Source organism: Dreissena polymorpha, chromosome 6 (assembly GCF_020536995.1).
Source record: "Dreissena polymorpha isolate Duluth1 chromosome 6, UMN_Dpol_1.0, whole genome shotgun sequence".
Classification (NCBI taxonomy): Eukaryota; Metazoa; Mollusca; class Bivalvia; order Myida; family Dreissenidae; genus Dreissena; species Dreissena polymorpha.
The window spans coordinates 11721049-11738592 of NC_068360.1; the positions used below are offsets into that span (position 1 = coordinate 11721049).

General features: G+C 40.6%; 1 protein-coding gene across 3 annotated transcripts; it reads right to left on the minus strand.

Annotated features, from left to right (window-relative positions):
* Nucleotides 1-11166: 11166 nt before the first annotated feature.
* On the minus strand, nucleotides 11167-17222 carry LOC127836305 (uncharacterized). Of its 3 annotated transcripts, none has more exons than XM_052362826.1 (4): nucleotides 17005-17219; nucleotides 11869-12268; nucleotides 11592-11725; nucleotides 11167-11402 (listed from the first exon to the last, which is right to left on the minus strand). In XM_052362826.1, exons 1-4 carry the CDS (start codon nucleotides 17157-17159, stop codon nucleotides 11240-11242), a joined length of 852 nt encoding a protein of 283 aa, XP_052218786.1. In that variant the 5' UTR covers nucleotides 17160-17219; the 3' UTR covers nucleotides 11167-11239. The 3 variants fall into 3 exon arrangements, with proteins under 3 accessions (XP_052218786.1, XP_052218787.1, XP_052218788.1); XM_052362827.1 differs by lacking the exon at nucleotides 17005-17219 and adding an exon at nucleotides 12542-12824; XM_052362828.1 differs by lacking the exons at nucleotides 11167-11402; nucleotides 11592-11725; nucleotides 11869-12268 and adding exons at nucleotides 14483-14815; nucleotides 15458-15591; nucleotides 16095-16494 and having other exon boundaries at nucleotides 17005-17222.
* Nucleotides 17223-17544: the final 322 nt, after the last annotated feature.

Sequence of the window (17544 nt, forward strand, 5' to 3'; positions counted from 1 at the left end):
ACGTACAGTCTATTTAGCGTATTATGCTCTATTGTCATATAGAGTGGGTATGCACCTTTAAGGGCCCATTTCGGACAAACAAGAGTTATCCCCCCGGAAACGACCAAATGCACGCTGAACTCCCGTCGGCTGCCTGTCGAGCTGAACTAGTTTCGGCCCGGGGTTTTAATTAGGGTAGGCGTCACGTACAGCCTATTTAACTTATTATGCTCTATTGTCATATAGAGTGGGTATGCACCTTTAAGGGCCCATTTCGTACAAACAATAGTTATCCCCCGGATGCGACCTAGTGCACGCTGAACTCTCGTCGGCTGCCTGTCGTACTGATCTAGTTTCGGCCCGGGGTTTTTATTTGGGTCGGCGTCACGTACAGCCTATTAAGCGTATTATGCTCTATTGTCATAGAATGTGCATGCACCTTTAAGGGTCCATTTCGGACAAACCAGAGTTATCCCCCGGAAGCGACCTAGTGCACGCTGAACTCCGGTCGGTTGCCTGTCGGGCTGATCTAATTTCAGCCCGAGGTTTTAATTTGGCTCGGCGTCACGTACAGCCTATTTAGCGTATTATGCTCTATTGTCATAAAGAGTGGGTATGCACCTTTAAGGGCCCATTTCGGACAAACAAGAGTTTTCCTCCGGAAACGACCTAGTGCATGCTGATATCCCGTCGGCTGCTTGTCGGGCTGATCTAGTTTCGGCCCGGGGTTTTAATTTGGGTCGGCGTCACCTACAGCCTATTTTAGCGTTTGAAGTATGCTCTTTTTAGCGCATTAGGCTCTCTTTACATGGCGAGTGGGAATGCACCATTAAGGGCCCCGTTCGGACAATTAAGAGTTATCCCCGGGAGCGACCTAGTGCACGCTGAACTCCCGTTGGCTGCCTGTCGGGCTTATCTTGATTCGGCCCAGGTTTTTTATTAGGGTCGGCATCACCTACAGCCTATTTTGCGTATGTATTATGCTCTATTAAATGGCGAGTGGGAATGCATCTTTAAGGGCTCTTTTCGGACAAACAAGAGTTATCCCCCGGAAGCGACGTAGTGCAAGCTAAACTTCCGTTGGCTGCCTGTCGGGCTCATCTAGTTTCGGCCCGGTGTTTTTTAGGGGTCTGCGTAACCTACAGCCTATTTCGCGAATTATGCTCTATGTACATGGCGAGTGGGTATGCACTTTTAAGGGCCCTTTAGGACAAACAAGAGTTATCCCCCTGTAGCGGCCTAGTGCACGCTGAACTCCAGTCAGCTGCCTGTCGGGTTGATCTAGTTTCGACCCGGGGTTTTCATTAGGTTCGGCGTCACATACAGCCTATTTAGCGTATGTATTATGCTCTATTTACATGGCGAGTGTGTATGCACCTTTAAGGCCCCTTTCGTACAAAAAAGAGTAATCCCCGGAGGCGACCTAGTGCAAGCTAAACTCCAGTTGGCTGCCTGTCGGGCTGATCTAGTTTCGGCCCGGGGATTAAATTAAGGTCGTCGTCACCTACAGCCTTTTTAGCGAATTAGGCTCTATTTACATGGCGAGCGGGTATGCACCTTTAAGGACCCCTTTCGGACAACGAGTTTTTCCCCGGAAGTGAGTTAGTGCACGCTGAACTCCCGTTGGCTGCCTGTCTGGCTGATCTAGGTTCGGCCCTGGGTTTTAATTAGGGTCGGCGTCACCTGCAGCCTTTCAAGCGTATATATTAGGCTTTATTTACATGGCGAGTGTGTATGCACCTTAAAGGGACCTTTTTGGACAAACAAGACTTATCCCCCGGAAGCGACCTAGCGCAAGCTGAACTCCCGTTGGCTTTCTGTCGGGCTGATGTAGTTTCGGCCCGGTGTTTTAATTAGAGTCTGCTTCAACTACAGCCTATTTAGCGAATGAGGCTTTATTTACATGGCAAGTTGGTATGCACCTTTAAGGGCCCTTTTCGGACAAACAAGAGTTATCCCCTAGAAGCGACCTAGTGCAAGCTTAACTCCCGTCTTCGGAGCCTTTCAATATACGAAGATTAGCAATCCTTTCAATTTCAGTTAAAAATACCCAACATTTTATAATTATGTGACATGTTTGGCTTACTTTATCTGAATATTGCAGATTTTGTATTCATTTGTATTGGTAATTTACAGGACAGAACAAAGGGTTATCATCCTTATATTTTTATGTAAAACAAGTGACCTCCAGCGTTAGGCAAGTTTTGACATCAGGGACATAATGTTAAGTAGTTCGGTAGATTTTTTTATATTCTATATACTTAATGTGGAAGTCATGTTCATTGCGGTTTAAGTTTATCAGTGTAAGTTAAATTAATAAGCCTCGGGTCTAGGGGTTGCTAGTTTTACTTAAACCAGTTTAATTTAGTAAGGGAGAAACCCGGTTTTAATGTCTTCTATGGCAAAAAAAACATTGAACATATTTTCAAACATTGTAACAAAGCACAAAAGCAAGAGTATAAAGCGAGAGCTAAGAATAACTTAAATATATGGTGTTCTCTCCAAATTACTGTCATACACGGCATGTGCTCGAGTACTGTATTAACAGATATTGTTTTGCAACTTTGTGTTAAAGTTGTTTAAAAAGCGACGAGTGTTTCATTTCATTTTAATTTTATGATCAAATGTACCAAAGTATTTCTATTGGACCTATTATGTGCTTTTTAAAAAACCACTTAATATTGACACTTAATGAAGAAGACTACAAATGGAATTGCACTCAGAATCATAACCAAATACAATGTAAAGCTTGTAATCGTTCTTATTGACAAACGATCTGCATATAGTATTAATTTACGACTGCAATAGCCTTGCAAAAAACCTATTTTGAGATTCATCGCCTCTTCAAATAACGACCAAAACGTTTGTCATGATTGCACGAAGTCTTTAGAATTACGAACAATTGAAACGGTATTGAATTATATATTTTGCATTCATAACCCTGAACAAACGTGTCATATTTATCCGCACTATGTATGCGATCTAATCTTTCATCTCCGTTGCTTTTCATTGCTTTTAATTGCTTGCAATACTCAAGATTCAATCCCTAAAGGTATTATACATACAGCACACAATCCAAACACGGTGCATGCCTCAACTAAAAAAAATCAAAAACTAATAAACAAGATATCACGCAACAAAACATTTAAACCTTAATGTACTCCGGGTACAGAAAATATACTTACACGTACCCAGCCAATGTAGACTTTAACCGAGTTTTATTCCCGCCCAAAATCCGATGACGTAAAACGCGCTACGGAAAACAAAACAAAATTCCCTTTGAACAAAGCCTGCCTCATCATGCTTTTTTAAGTGAGAGTTGCGATAATATAGCGGCAATTTTACAAAATATTGACATAAATATAAACATACTTAATTTGAAAATAATTCGCCGACAACGGCCAATTTCGCGTAAAAATTTCCGGGTTACTTTCAGTATATTTTTCCTACCAGAGATACATTTAAGTTTATTTAAGAGTACCCGGGGTACATTTAAGTAGTTCCCGAGCCGACAATAACCAATCGAGCATCAGTAAGTTACCCTTAACATAGGTAACCAAACACCACAAGTGGTACCAGCTATAATGATAAAAGTCAATTAAATTTTCAAAAGTCTTACATGAAATAGTTGTTGTCATGATTAATAAGAATAATCATGACCACATTTATATTTTACTTATTTTCGATAGTTTTTTATCCTCTTCTTTATTTACACTGTTTTTTTTTTATTCCATTCAAATGTGTGACACGCGTTCGAACTATTGTCAAAATGTTAATATGCTAACTAGTCCCGCACTCTGGATCAGCAGACGATTTATTGCTTAAATCTCGCGGTGGATTCCGGATAGATAGTTGATGTATCATGATTGCTAGTCCCTTTAGATAAAATAAAATTTTGTTAGTCCTAAAGCGGCCCTTTAAGGTGCATACCAACTCGCAATGTAAATAGCGCATTATACGCTAAATAGGCTGTAGGTGACGCGGACCATAATTAAAACCCCGGGCCGAAACTAGATCAGCCCGGAAGGCAGATGTAGGGATTTCAGTGTGCACTAGGTCGCTTCCTCGGGATAACTCTTGTTTGTCCGAAAGCGCCCCTTAAAAGTGCTTTCCGATTCGAGATGTACTAGTAAATAGTGCATACTACGCGAAGTAGGCTTATGTGAAGAAGAGACAACTTCAAACCCCGGGCCGAAACCAGATTAACCAGACAGGCAGCCGACGGGAGTGCAGCGTGCACTATGTCGCTTCCGGGTGATAACTTTTTTAAGTCCGAAAGCGGCCCTAAACCTCGTAATGTAAATAGCGACTATTACGCTAAAAAGGCTTAATGTGACGCACACCATAATTAAAACCTCGGATCGAAACTAGGTTATCCCGACAGGCAGCCGACATAAGTTCAGCGTGCACTATGTCGCTTCCGGGGAATAACTTGTTTGTCCGAACACTAACCTTAAAGCTGTATACCCACTCGCAATGTAAATTACGCATAATATGCTAAATAGGCTGTAGGTGACGCCGGACCTAATAAAACCCCCGGCCGCAACCACATTGGCCCGACATGCAGCCGTCAAGAGTTCAGCGTGCAATAGGTCGTTTCCGGTGAATAACTCTTTTTTGTCCGAAAGCGACCCTTAAAGGTTCATATTCGCTCGCCATCTCAATAGCTCCTTATACGCTAAATAGCCGACCCTATTTAAACCCCCGGGTCGAAACTAGGTAAGCCCGACAGGCAGCCGACGCCAGTTCAGCGTGCGATATGTCGCTTTCCAGGGATAACTCTTGTTTGTCCGAAAGCGGCTCTTATACACACTTTCCATGTACATAGCGCCTAACCCGCAAAATAGGCTGTTTGTTACGCCGACCTTAATTAAAACCCGGGCCGAAAATAGATCAGCCCGACATGCAGCCGAAGTGAGTTCAGCGTGCACTAGGTAGCTTCCGGTGGGATAACTCTTGTTTGTCCGAAAGCAGCCCTTAAAGGTGCATACCAACTCGCCATGTAAATAGCGCCTCATGCGCTAAATACGACGTTGTATACGTTGTAGGTTTTATACGACGCCAACCCTTATTAAAACCCCGGGCCGAAACTGGATCAGCCCGACAGGAAGCCGACGGGAGTTTAGCGGGCACTAGGTCGCCTCCAGGAGATTACTCTTGTTTGTCCGAAAGCGGCCCGTAAAGGTGCATACCCACTCGCCATTTTAATTACGTCTTATAGGCTTAAAAGCCTGTATGTGACGCCGTCTCTTATAAAACCCAGGTTAAAAACTGGATCAGCCCGACAGGCAGCCGACGTGAATTCAGCATGCACTAGGTCACTTCCGGGGTATAACTCATGTTTGTCCGAAAAAAGGCCCTTAAAGGTTCATGACAACTCGTCATGAAAGTAGCGCATAATACGCTTAATATGCAGTTTGTGACGCCGACCCTATTAAGACCACGGGCCAAAACAAGGTCAGCTAAACAGGCAGCCGACCGAAGTTTAGCTTATATTAGGTCACTTCAGGCGAATAAGTCTTTTTTGTCCGAAAGGGGCCCTTAAAGGTGCATACCCACTCGCCATGTAAATTATGCATAATAAGCGAAATAGGCTGTAGGTGACGCCGACCCTAATTAAAACCAAGGGCCGAAACTAGAACAACCCGACATGCAGCCGACGGGGGTTCAACTTGCACTTGGTCGCTTGCGGGTGATAACTCTTATTTGTCCGAATGCGCCCCTCATGTTCCATACCCACTCACATGTAAATAGTTCATAATGCGCTATTTTAATAAGGGTCGAAGTCACCTTAAGCCAAAACACAGAGCCGAAATTAGATCAGCCCGACAGGCAGCTAACGGGAGTTCAGTGTGCACAAGGTCACAGGATAATTCCTGTTTGTCCGAAAGGGGCCCTAAAATGTACATACTCACTCGCCATGTAAATAGAGCATAATACGCTTAATAGGCTGTAGGTGACGCCGACCCTTATTAAAACCCCGGGCCAAAACTAGATCAGCCCGACAGGCAGCCATCGAGATAAAAGCGTGCACTAGGTCGCTTCCGGGGGATAACAGCCGAAACTAGATCAGACCGACTTTCAGCCGTCGGGAGTTCAGCCTGCACTAGGTCGGATCCGGGGTATAACTCTTGTTTGTCCGAAAGCTGCCGTTATAGGTGAATATGGCTGAAAAGAGTGTTAAATAGGCTAAACAGGCTAAATAGGATGAAAGTTTTAACCTATGACCTAAACTTGATAAATAGGCTAAATAGGCTGACTTCACACACGTTTCAGCCCGATAGGCAGTCGACGGCTGGTCAGCGTGCACTAGGTCGCTTCCGGGGGATAACTCTTGTTCGTCATAAAGGGACCCTTAAAGGGGCATGCCCACTAAGAGGCAAAATGTCGCGTAATACGCTAAATAGGCTGCACCTGACTCCGATCCTAATTAAAAGTCCCGGCCGAAACTAGTTCAGCCCGATAGGCAGTCGACGGCTGGTCAGCGTGCACTAGGTCGCTTCCGGGGGCTTGTTCGTCCGAAAGGGGCCCTTAAAGGGGCATTCCCACTCACAGGAAAAATGTCGCGTAATACGTTAAATAGGCTGCACCTGACTCCGATCCTAATTAAAAGTCCCGGCCTAGGTCGCTTCCGGGGGATAACTCTTGTTCGTCATAAAGAGACCCTTAAAGGGGCATGCCCACTAAGAGGCAAAATGTCGCGTAATACGCTAAATAGGCTGCACCTGACTCCGATCCTAATTAAAAGTCCCGGCCGAAACTAGTTCAGCCCGATAGGCAGTCGAGGGCTGGTCAGCGTGCACTAGGTCTCATCCGGGGGATAACTCTTGTTCGTCCGAAAGGGGCCCTTAAAGGGGCATGCCCACTCACAGGCAAAATGTCGCGTAATACGCTAAATAGGCTGCACCTGACTCCGATCCTAATTAAAAGTCCCGGCAGAAAGTAGTTTAGCCCGATAGGCCGTCGACGGCTGATCAGCGTGCACTAGGTCGCTTCCGGGGGATAACTCTTGTTCGTCCGAAAGGGGCCCTTAAAGGGGCATGCCCACTCACGCGCAAAATGTCGCGTAATACGCTAAATAGGCTGCACCTGACTCCGATCCTAATGAAAAGTCCAGGCCTAAACTAGTTCAGCCCGATATGCAGTCGACGGCTGGTCAGCGTGCACTAGGTCGCTTCCGGGGGATAACTCTTGTTCGTCCAAAAGAGGCCCTTAAAGGGGCATGCCCACTCACAGGCAAAATGTCGCGTAATACGCTAAATAGGCTGCACTTGACTCCGATCCTAATTAAAACTCCCGACCGAAACTAGTTCAACCCGATAGGCAGTCGAGGGCTGGTCAGCGTGCACTAGGTCGCTTCCGGGGGATAACTCTTGTTCGTCCGAAAGGGGCCCTTAAAGGGGCATGCCCACTCACAGGCAAAATGTCGAGTAATACGCTAAATAGGCTGCACCTGACTCCGATCCTAATTTAAGTTCCGGCCGAAACTAGTTCAGCCAGATAGGCAGTCGAGGGCTGGTCAGCGTGCACAAGGTCTCATCCGGGGGATAACTCTTTTTCGTCCGAAAGGGGCCCTTAAAGGGGCATGCCTACTCACAGGCAAAATGTCGCGTAATACGCTAAATAGGCTGCAACTGACTCCGATCCTAATTAAAAGTCCCGGTCGAATCTATTTCAGCCCGATATGCAGTCGACGGCTGGTCAGCGTGCACTAGGTCGCTTCCGGGGGATAACTCTTGTTCGTCCGAAAGGAGCCCTTAAAGGGGCATGCCCGTTCACTGGGAAATGACGCATACGAGAAATAGCTAAATAGGCTGCATGCACGGGGCCGACCCTAATTTAAAGTCCCGGCCGAAACTAGTTCAGCCCGCTAGGCCGTCGACGGCTGGTCAGTGTGCACTACGTCGCTTCCAGGGGATAAATAGGCTAAATAGGATGTGTATGTCTACGTATGTACTAAACTTGCTAAATAGGCTTATAAGGCTGTTAAATAGGCTATATAGACTTAATAGGATGTATGTTTTGACCTATGTACTAAAATGTTTAAATAGGCTAAAAAGGCTGAAGAGGCTGTTAAATAGGCTAAATAGGCTAAATAGGATGTATATTTCAACCGATGTTCTAAATAGGCTAAATAGAATGTATATTTCAACCGATGTACTAAATAGGCTAAATAGGATGTATATTTCAACCGATGTACTAAATAGGCTAAATAGGCTAAATGGGCTAAATAGGCTAACTTCACACACGTTTGACATTGCGCAGTTTAGGAGTTTGTCTACTTTTGATATGTCTTTATGTATGTTCACGCACAGCTATTCTGATTCGAAGGAAGACTAAAGAAAGATTACCCAACTGGGTTTGTCCGCCAGTCTGCAAGTCTGTTGCATAGCAACGGCTCTTCTTTGACCACGATTGGTCAATTCTACAACAGCTTCCAGCCGAACGGCCATGGCACTTCAATCGTTGTATAAAGTGTTATCCGAAATAAGTTTCTGAATTTATTTTTGTTGTTGTTATTTAATCCAATCATATGGCGTTATTTGGTTTTAGACAAAATAAATATCGTGGTTTTTCAGTCGGCTTATTGTACCTTGAAACTAAGCAATTTATTGTAGAGATATTTGAATGTAGGTAGTAAAATAATGAAACTTCGCCGTTACGTTTATTTTTTAAGTCTTTCAAAGTAGAATTTCGGTTATTTGCTGTTACCTAAATGCAAAGGGTTGCTTTGAGGTTTTTCATATTAAATATGTTATGTGCAGATTTATTATGGTTTTTCATGTATCATATTTACGTAAAGGACCCGCGTCTTGCAAAAATGGGTCTTATGCCATTTGCGGTCAGCGTAGTTACAGGCCAGTATTTGCGCATTCGCAAGCTGGCCAAGAGCTAACATGCCTGCTCTAAAATAACATGAGATTTTCCGGTCTTATTTAGAGAATGGGGTAGCTCCTGGCCAGATTGCATGAATGCTACGCTTGTCACATGTGCGTGAGAATCATTTTCTGTTGTTCGTATGTACTCGGTCCTGTATATGTTGTGCGTATGGGGAATGTTGTCGTGAGATGATAGGCCTTGGCACACTTTTCAGTTTTTAAGCCATACAGGGAGTCCTACTCATATGAAGATATAAATATATTTCGTGTCTCTTTGCGAACAAGATAATAAAGCACGACACACTTCCTCCAGCAAATGTCTTAGTGAGGTTATGAACATGAATTGTTATACTTTAAGTGTAACATAATGATACTGACAGGTGCACGATACACCTTCGGAAATACTAATTTTGTATGCATAACTTCACTATTTTACGCATGTTTTTCAAGACCCCTTAAGTAGGTCATAACGTAAAGAAGACATTTATGGAACACATAGTATGTACTTGCTTGACCAGTTGGTCACTGAGTTGATTGAACTTTTAAATTAAATACGGCTTATCTCTACACATGAACTTTTAAACGCAACATTTTGGCAACGTATAAGGCGTTGAAAACGACTGAAACTCGCAGGTTAAATGAATTGTATATGAAAAACGTCCTGAAATCGCAGACGATAAACCCGTGATCACAAAATCCATTTTCCAGAATGTCTGCGCCTGATGGAAATGCTAAATTAAATATTCATTTTTGGTGTAACTTGCCAAGGGTGATTAAATTGTTTTTTTGTCTACAAATGAGCCTCGCCCATTATGAACATTAGTGTGATGACATATATAATGATATGAATTATACATTGTGGGTCATGGTAATTTTTGTCAAATTGCAATGTTCAACAGACAAGTGACAATCAAGTATGGGACAATGGAACACGTAGTGAACTAGGAACATTTAATAGGCACAAGGCCATACGATTATTACATCAAAGGGCAATGTGTACATGTCGCACCCATTGACACATAACCATACCGATATTTTAAATGGAATCTGTCATGACAAAGTTTGAAATTCATTGTAAAAAGTCATTAAGTTAACTCATTGTGTTTGCTGACATTAATATACTCGAATACATCTAAGAATAAGAAAACTGCAAACACATTATAATACGATCAATGCTTTGTACCATGCGCTTATCTCGAATGCAAGTGACCATTTGCTTGCACATAAGACTTCGTGAAGTAGCGTCTGGGTCTATCCTGTCCGCTTTAGGGGCCTTTTCACAGACTGGCATGTTTTGAAGTTTGTCATTTAATGCTTTAAATTGATAAATGAAACATCGGATATAGACAGCTCCAGTAAAAAAAAAAAAAAAAAAAAAAAAAGGAACCCTCAGCAGGACTCGAACCACTGACCCCTGGAGTCCTGAGGTAAATACTCTACGACTTAGACCACTCGACCATCCTTCCGAATACAAACAATTCTAGGCGTATTTTATATTTCTTATAAGCAATCCTCGTAGTTTCCCAAAATTTAACGACTACAACATAACACTCCAAATTATCAATTGGTTTCGCGTTGTAACGCTTTATAATTTTTTTAATTGTCAAAAGATGCATATAATGGCTATTTAAGAGCATGGTACATATTCAGTATTAATGTTTTCTCACAAATATCATAACAAAAAACGAAAATTTGCGAATCTGAAACAATTTTTTTCAAATTTGTCAATTTACCTAAACTTGAAAAGGCCCCTTAAAAGTCACACAATGTTTTCTTTCTGGTCTTACGCGCGGACATAAGACTCCTCATCAAAGTATTATACGGATGCAGAGGCATGTTAGGAGCTACATTGTTTGGATATGTCATCAAGCCAATTTGCTGTGTTGTCATGCGATACTTGTTTCTTTATCAGTTATATAAATCTGTTTTAGGAGCTTTGGCGTGTCTTAAAATGTGTGAAATTATGGTGGTTTTCTGTGTGAGAACTAGATTAATTACCATAACATACTTAAAGAAAAATCTGAACGATCTGGTGAAAGTGAATTATTGCATTATCTCAATCAAACAATTTTTTAAAGTTATGTTTTTTTTAAATACCTGATTTGGTACATATACTGTCATACAACCAAGAACTCGTCGAATTTACTTGCCGTTCGAAAGAGGGTGGGGCGGGGGGCCAAATCAGATGAAAACCATTTATTCTTTCTAAAAGTGTTGAACGCTTTGTCATAAGTGTTCATTTACTTTTCCTGCGCGCCGATTTCATTAAGTGCAATTACATGTATATAATTTGTTAAGGATTACTAAATTAACAGTCTACGGCACTTAATATTCATGCGTAGTAAACACAATAATGCTCGACAATGCCACTGCACAGGTTATCAGCCGACGGGGACGCTCCCCGTTCCGTGTCCGGACTGGAAGTCGTTGTAAAAGTGCCCGAGCCGGGTCAGGGTGGCGGAGTTCGGAGCCAACAGACTCATGGACGTGCGTACGAACCCTCCACCGGTATCCTTCTTGATCCGGGCCGTGAACCACGAGTATCTGCACATATATAGTTAAATATTGAAATGGATCCCTGTATCATTTGACATACATGTCCATGGTACACATTCACTGCATGTTTTTATGACTTTAAATCTACTGTGTCGTAATGATTTTAAGGGTACCAATTTAACAATATATTTCACAATGTATCTCTTAGATATGACTATGGTCACTTAGTTCTAGAACCTGAACACATAATCCGCCGCCTCAAGCTTGGGAAGCAACGCCTGCATCAGACGCAGCTGCGATTCTTCGTCTGCCATGTAGGCGCAGCCGAACTCCGTCAACCAGATCGGCTTATGGTAGCGCGTGTAAAGTTTCTGAGATACAAGCGTTGCAGTGATAAGCATTTATTTTCAAGATACGTTATAGCCACACAAATAAGCATAATTGACACGACTGTGTAATGTAATGACACAACACAAAAGTGTATTTATATTCTTTTTCAAATGACATCCTTTACCTGAAGATACGCCATCGTCTCGTCTGCATTACAGCTGTACAGATGTGCCGCGAAGTAATCGATGCGACAGTTGTGGCACAAATACAAAAACGTGTCCAACCAATGGAAATTCTGGGCCCCCGGAGCCGGAGCCACGAGTGGTATCCCAACTGCAGCTTGCTCGATTAAGGGCCAGTAGTCCGCTGCTTCCTGTGGCGTCATGTTCGCCTGATCGCGATGATCCGGTTCGTTAAATCCTAGTACGTACTTCGAGTTGCTAGGTATGTGGATCCACCTGGAGACGTTGTTGCTATGCATGCTCCACACCATTGGGACAAACTCGGGCATGTGAGCCTGCGGGCTGGGGCATTTGTTAGTGACGTACTGGTTATACAAGTTCATTGCGTCTTCCCACCCGTACCTTAAGCAACAATTTATAAACATCAGAGTAGTCATTAGTCATACAAAACACATCATTTTATGCAAATTCAACACATACATCATGTGCTATTTACAATTTCAACTAGTGTTTGCTACGCTTATTACATTGAATTTTAATATCCTTCTATAATAAAATAGTTATTGCATCAAGAAACATTCTTATGTTTGAATAATCTGTAAGCGTATACATATTAAGACCGAGATATTTGTTACTTTAATAACATAAACGTTTTCAAGAAGGTTTTATGCTTACCACCAAGACATGTTGTTGAGCACCCTGAAGTCATCGCACAGGAAGAAAGGCGCGTATGCGGATAAGCCTTTCTTCTGAGAAGCAGCTCTAGAACGAAGAGCAAGCAGTCCCAAACATACTAGAAGTAATATCGACCCTCTTGATTTAAGCATGTTGCCGTCAACGCGCGACCAGTGGTTATTCCTCGATCTACAGCCTTTTAGATGCGCCGTTCTAATTTATGTTTGACCGAACACCATGCACAAATACATGAGTGTACTGGTTGGCCAGGTTACAACAGCGATAGATAGACGGTATGATGTATTCGGAAATAGTTCGTTTCAACATTCTAGTTTCTCTATCAGAACATATAGTAGGACGAGGCACACACGTTTTACCATCATTAACTCATACTTCTGCAAGGCAAATTGTAACTTAGCAATGTCTTGGAATTACTTCTTTTGTGTCCACTACGTAGCTAATAAAACTGTTCACGTATCGTATTTCTTAAAACACAGACTTTTTTTTTAAATATAAAGGTATCTTCGCCATTTAATGTGACGAACAACAATAGCATATTTGCTTCGGTAAAACATAATTGTGTTCAGTTGTAGTTATGCTGACTTATAATAATTGTTAAACAGGTTATTTATAATTGCATGTATATGACTTGTGAGATTAAAAACAGTTTTAGAATTGACCGTGTTTGTTTGGCCCCGTGTATATTAATAATATGAAGTCAACATTATGCTTTTATATAAGGGTTGTTATTATCTACTTCTTTTTATTTGTGTAATATAACTTATATGACACTAGGCATCCAGTTCTTCGACGGCCTTTGTCCTGTATTGTTTACAAGTGTTTGTAGAATGGTGTATACAACATATTTCATATACGATATCACAACGCAAAACTTTTCATGTTATTACCTACTTCACTATATAATTTTATTTATTAATAACGCATTTTATTATAATGTTCACAACTAAGTTGATAATAATAGTAACAAAGCGTCAAGGAACAAAAATGGCGTCCTCATTCAGTCCTAGTGAACTGGGATAAATAAAATTAAATCACAGATCAACTCAAAAATCGAACATAACAAACTTTTAAATTAGGTTATGATTATATAACTATCAAATACTGAAACCGTTGATTAAATTGATGGATTTAATTGATCTTTTAAAGTTGTCATCAAACAATATTATATACCTCAAAGACAACCAGTTGCCGTACGACTTCTTTATTGTTATTTGCGTAAGGACACACTCAAATCTGATTAACACTAGTTAATTTGAATAAATAGTTTTTAATTGTTCATAACTTGGGCATTATTTGTATAATGTGTCATATAAGTTTGTTTTTTTAATTAAAAGCTATGAAAAAAAAAGAATTTGCAAAAGATACAACAATCTGGTCAAATTACAATGGACTGGACCAATATCTTAAGACGATTATCATTACACTCAAACAAGGCATTAATAGACTTTGAAATTAAAGTTCATTCAACAATAAATTTAATCAAAATATTGTTAATTATATACTTAATTCAGTGTTTTTTTCTCGACAGCGGTCTTACTACGTACGCGGCGTTTTTTTTTCGATGATGAACAACGAAGCGCCGAAAACGTACGTTTCTGACAAGGAAGTACAATACATAATACCGGTACAGAAAATTCATCGCAATGGACTTTGCACACACAGTTTATACTACTCATTAAATACGCAAAACAAATTTCGTTATTATAGAAATACGATGAAATGGTAATAATATATGCATTGGTTATTTAAACAAATAATTATATTATATATTCACAAGGGTGCACGTTTTTTTGTATTGGACCCGATATCGATATCGAGTGCGACATTTCGTCTGTCTGAATGTTTTGTGCATACTGTGTGCATACTGTGTGCATACTGTGTGCATACTATGTGCACACTGTGTAACGAGCAAATACAGAAAACAGTGTTACATTTTATTAGTTAAGTTGCTGCTTGGTTGTGAACAAACAAAACGATAACTAATCAGAATTTTGTAAACTGAAGCTGCATGTGTCAAATTACCTTTCGATGTAAAGACGAGAGTAGTAAATAAAGTATAATCCTAATATTATAAATAACAACAACAGCAAACGTTGTTAACCGACGGGAACGCTGCCGTGTCCGGGCTGGAACTCGTTATAGAAATGGCCGAGAGGCGTAAGGGTAGGACAATCCCGGGCAAGTAGACTCATGGACGTGCGCACGAACCCGCCCACAGCATCGTCCTTTACCCGAGCCATGAACCACGAGTATCTGTATACGTATATTATAATAATTAAATTCCATGAGGACACGATCGGACTTGACTGTGGATGAATTCCGATGTAAAAAATTATGAGTAAACTTAATTGAATATGAATGAACTTAATTGAAATGATGCAATTAAAGAATATTTTGAATGTTGTGCAAATGTGTAATGTTTCCAGTTTTGAGAGGCTAAAACAAGTATCTGCATAAACCGTTACACTTTTAAAGTTGATTCACTTTAATTATTCAATATTCAAAGTAATTAAATGCACTGTCGCTAACAATAAGTAAAACAATCTTTTACATAAGTATATCAATTAATAAATATAAAAAACTAAAATTACATGCTTGCGAGGTTTAAAATGCAAAGGCCCAATTTTGAGGTCGTGCTGTAACCCTAATTGATTGCGACCAAAAAGCTGCAACACTGTCCACATGAATTGCCATATGCATTTGATGATGGATTGTAATCATTTAAAGAAGATAAAAACAGCAATTCATGACAACAATTATACATTATTCAGATTTTAAAATATCAGAAGGATATACGAACTATTCATAATGTATGTATAGTTCAGTTTCGTATCGGTAATAGAAAACTAGCATAGACTAAAATATTTATTTACATTATTGACTTGCATTAACTACCTGAAAACATAGTTTGCCGCCTCCAACCTTGGAAGTAACGCCTGCATCAGGCGCAGCTGCGAATCCTCGTCTGCCATATATGCGCAGCCGAACTCCGTCAACCAAATTTGCTTATGGTAGCGATTGTAGAGCTTCTGTGATGGAAACATTGGCAAGAATTAAAGTTAACTGCGTTTTCATTTTACATTGTTGTCAATCACCCACATCAGTTTAAGGTAGCAGCTGTGCAGTTTATGTTATGCAACCAAGCATAAGAAAACTGGATGGGGAGTGAGATGTAATGTGAGAATGTATACCAATGAACATTGTCTCTGTTACTAAGAGCTGTTTATGGTATGTTTATGCTAGCATAGTTTGTGGTTAATAGGAGGATACATAAACTCAATATTGATAAACATAAACGTTGACATCAGTAATAATATATTCATGTTTTAAATATCCATTATGATCTGAGTATACATTGTTTGATAAGTAAACTAAACTTTAAATACGATAATGGTGCTTTATAAACGAAATGTTTAAATAAATCATGTATAAATATGCATAAAAACAGTAGGCATCTGCATCAACCAAAGACGATCTGATACAACAAGAAGTGTTAATTTCACCCATCGTTTTAGGAAAATAATTTACTAACCTGGAGATACCCCATTGTCTCGTCTGCGTTACAACTGTATGCATGCGCAGCTAGGTAGTCAATGCGACAATTGTGGCATAAATGCAAAAACTGATCTAGCCAATGAAAATTCTGGGCCGCCGGAGCTGGGGCCACGAGTGGTATGCCTCCAGCAGCTTGCTCAATTAGGGGCCAGTAAGCTGCTGCTTCCTGTGGGGTCATGTTCGCCTGATCGCGCACATCCGGTTCGTTGAAACCAAGCACGTATTTCGAGTTGCTAGGTATGTGGATCCACCTGGAGACGTTGTTGCTATGCATGCTCCAGATCATTGGGACGAACTCTGGCATGTGAGCCTGCGGGCTGGGGCATTTGTTAGTGACGTACTGGTTATATAGGTTTAAGGCGTCTTCCCAGCCGTACCTGTGGAAACAATTAATCGATCACATGGTCAAAAGACAGTCAAACAACATTATAAGATCGTAGAAATGCGTGCGTATGGAAATTCCAATCGATACTTAACATTCATTTCAAATGTTAGAAATAAATCTCTAAATTATATTTTTTGCTAGGCATATATAATGATAATAAAATGCCGGACAGCTCTTCTTTCAAGTTTAAGACACAATTGCGTCATGAAATGTTCCTGAATTTAAATAATAAACATCTATACACAAACAGTTGTTTTAATTGGGATAATGTTGAAAAAAAGGCCTTGGCAAACAACGTAGACCCAGATGAGACGCCGCATGATGCGGCGTCTCATCAGGGTCTGCGCTGTTTGCTTAAGGAATATCTGTAAAAAATAGTCTAAATATAGAAATAAATATACTTGACATCCCTAATTTTGGAAATAAATTGATCCAATTTAGGAGGATGGTAGAGTCCACTAGGCATAAATGGGTTAAAGACAGTAAATACAGTTTTACTTACCACCAAGACATGTTGTTGAGCACCCTAAAGTCATCGCACAGGAAGAAAGGCGCGTATGCGGACAAGCCTTTCTTCTGTGAAGCAGCTGCAAAGTGGGAACCCAGATATCCCAAACATCCTATAAGAAGATATATAGAAGGACTTGCTTTGTACATTTTGCTAAGACATTTGATTGATGCTATCTATATCTATGACTGAGATTGGGGACACATTTAATATTCACAATTGACCGAACCAGTACATGTTCGTGATTTCCATTTTACTAGATGACAACAGCGTTCATCAGATAAGAATAATTTGCTGCCTCAAGTTACACAGCGGAGAACGATACTAAAGAAGTATTTATTAAGAAAGTGTATGTAAGATGTTAAAAAACATCCTCAGATTAATAATATTTCGAAAAAGTCTTAAAGGTGAATATTTTTTCAAACGCATTCTACGTGATTGTGAATATGCACATTAAAATATTCTACCAACGTATTTACTTAGTACGTATATATGATCTTATTAAAAAGTTGTCCCATATTATTATGTTAACAC

Excerpts from the sequence above, each read along its gene's own strand:
- LOC127836305 (XM_052362826.1), bottom strand. The coding sequence starts at position 17,159 with ATGTACAAAGCAAGTCCTTCTATATATCTTCTTATAGGATGTTTGGGA. Across the intron at positions 12,269-17,004 it reads CTCAACAACATGTCTTGGTG|GTACGGGTGGGAAGACGCAA; the intron begins GTAAGTAAAACT and ends TTGTTGCTTAAG. Across the intron at positions 11,403-11,591 it reads GCGGCGGATTATGTGTTCAG|ATACTCGTGGTTCACGGCCC; the intron begins GTTCTAGAACTA and ends ATATATGTGCAG.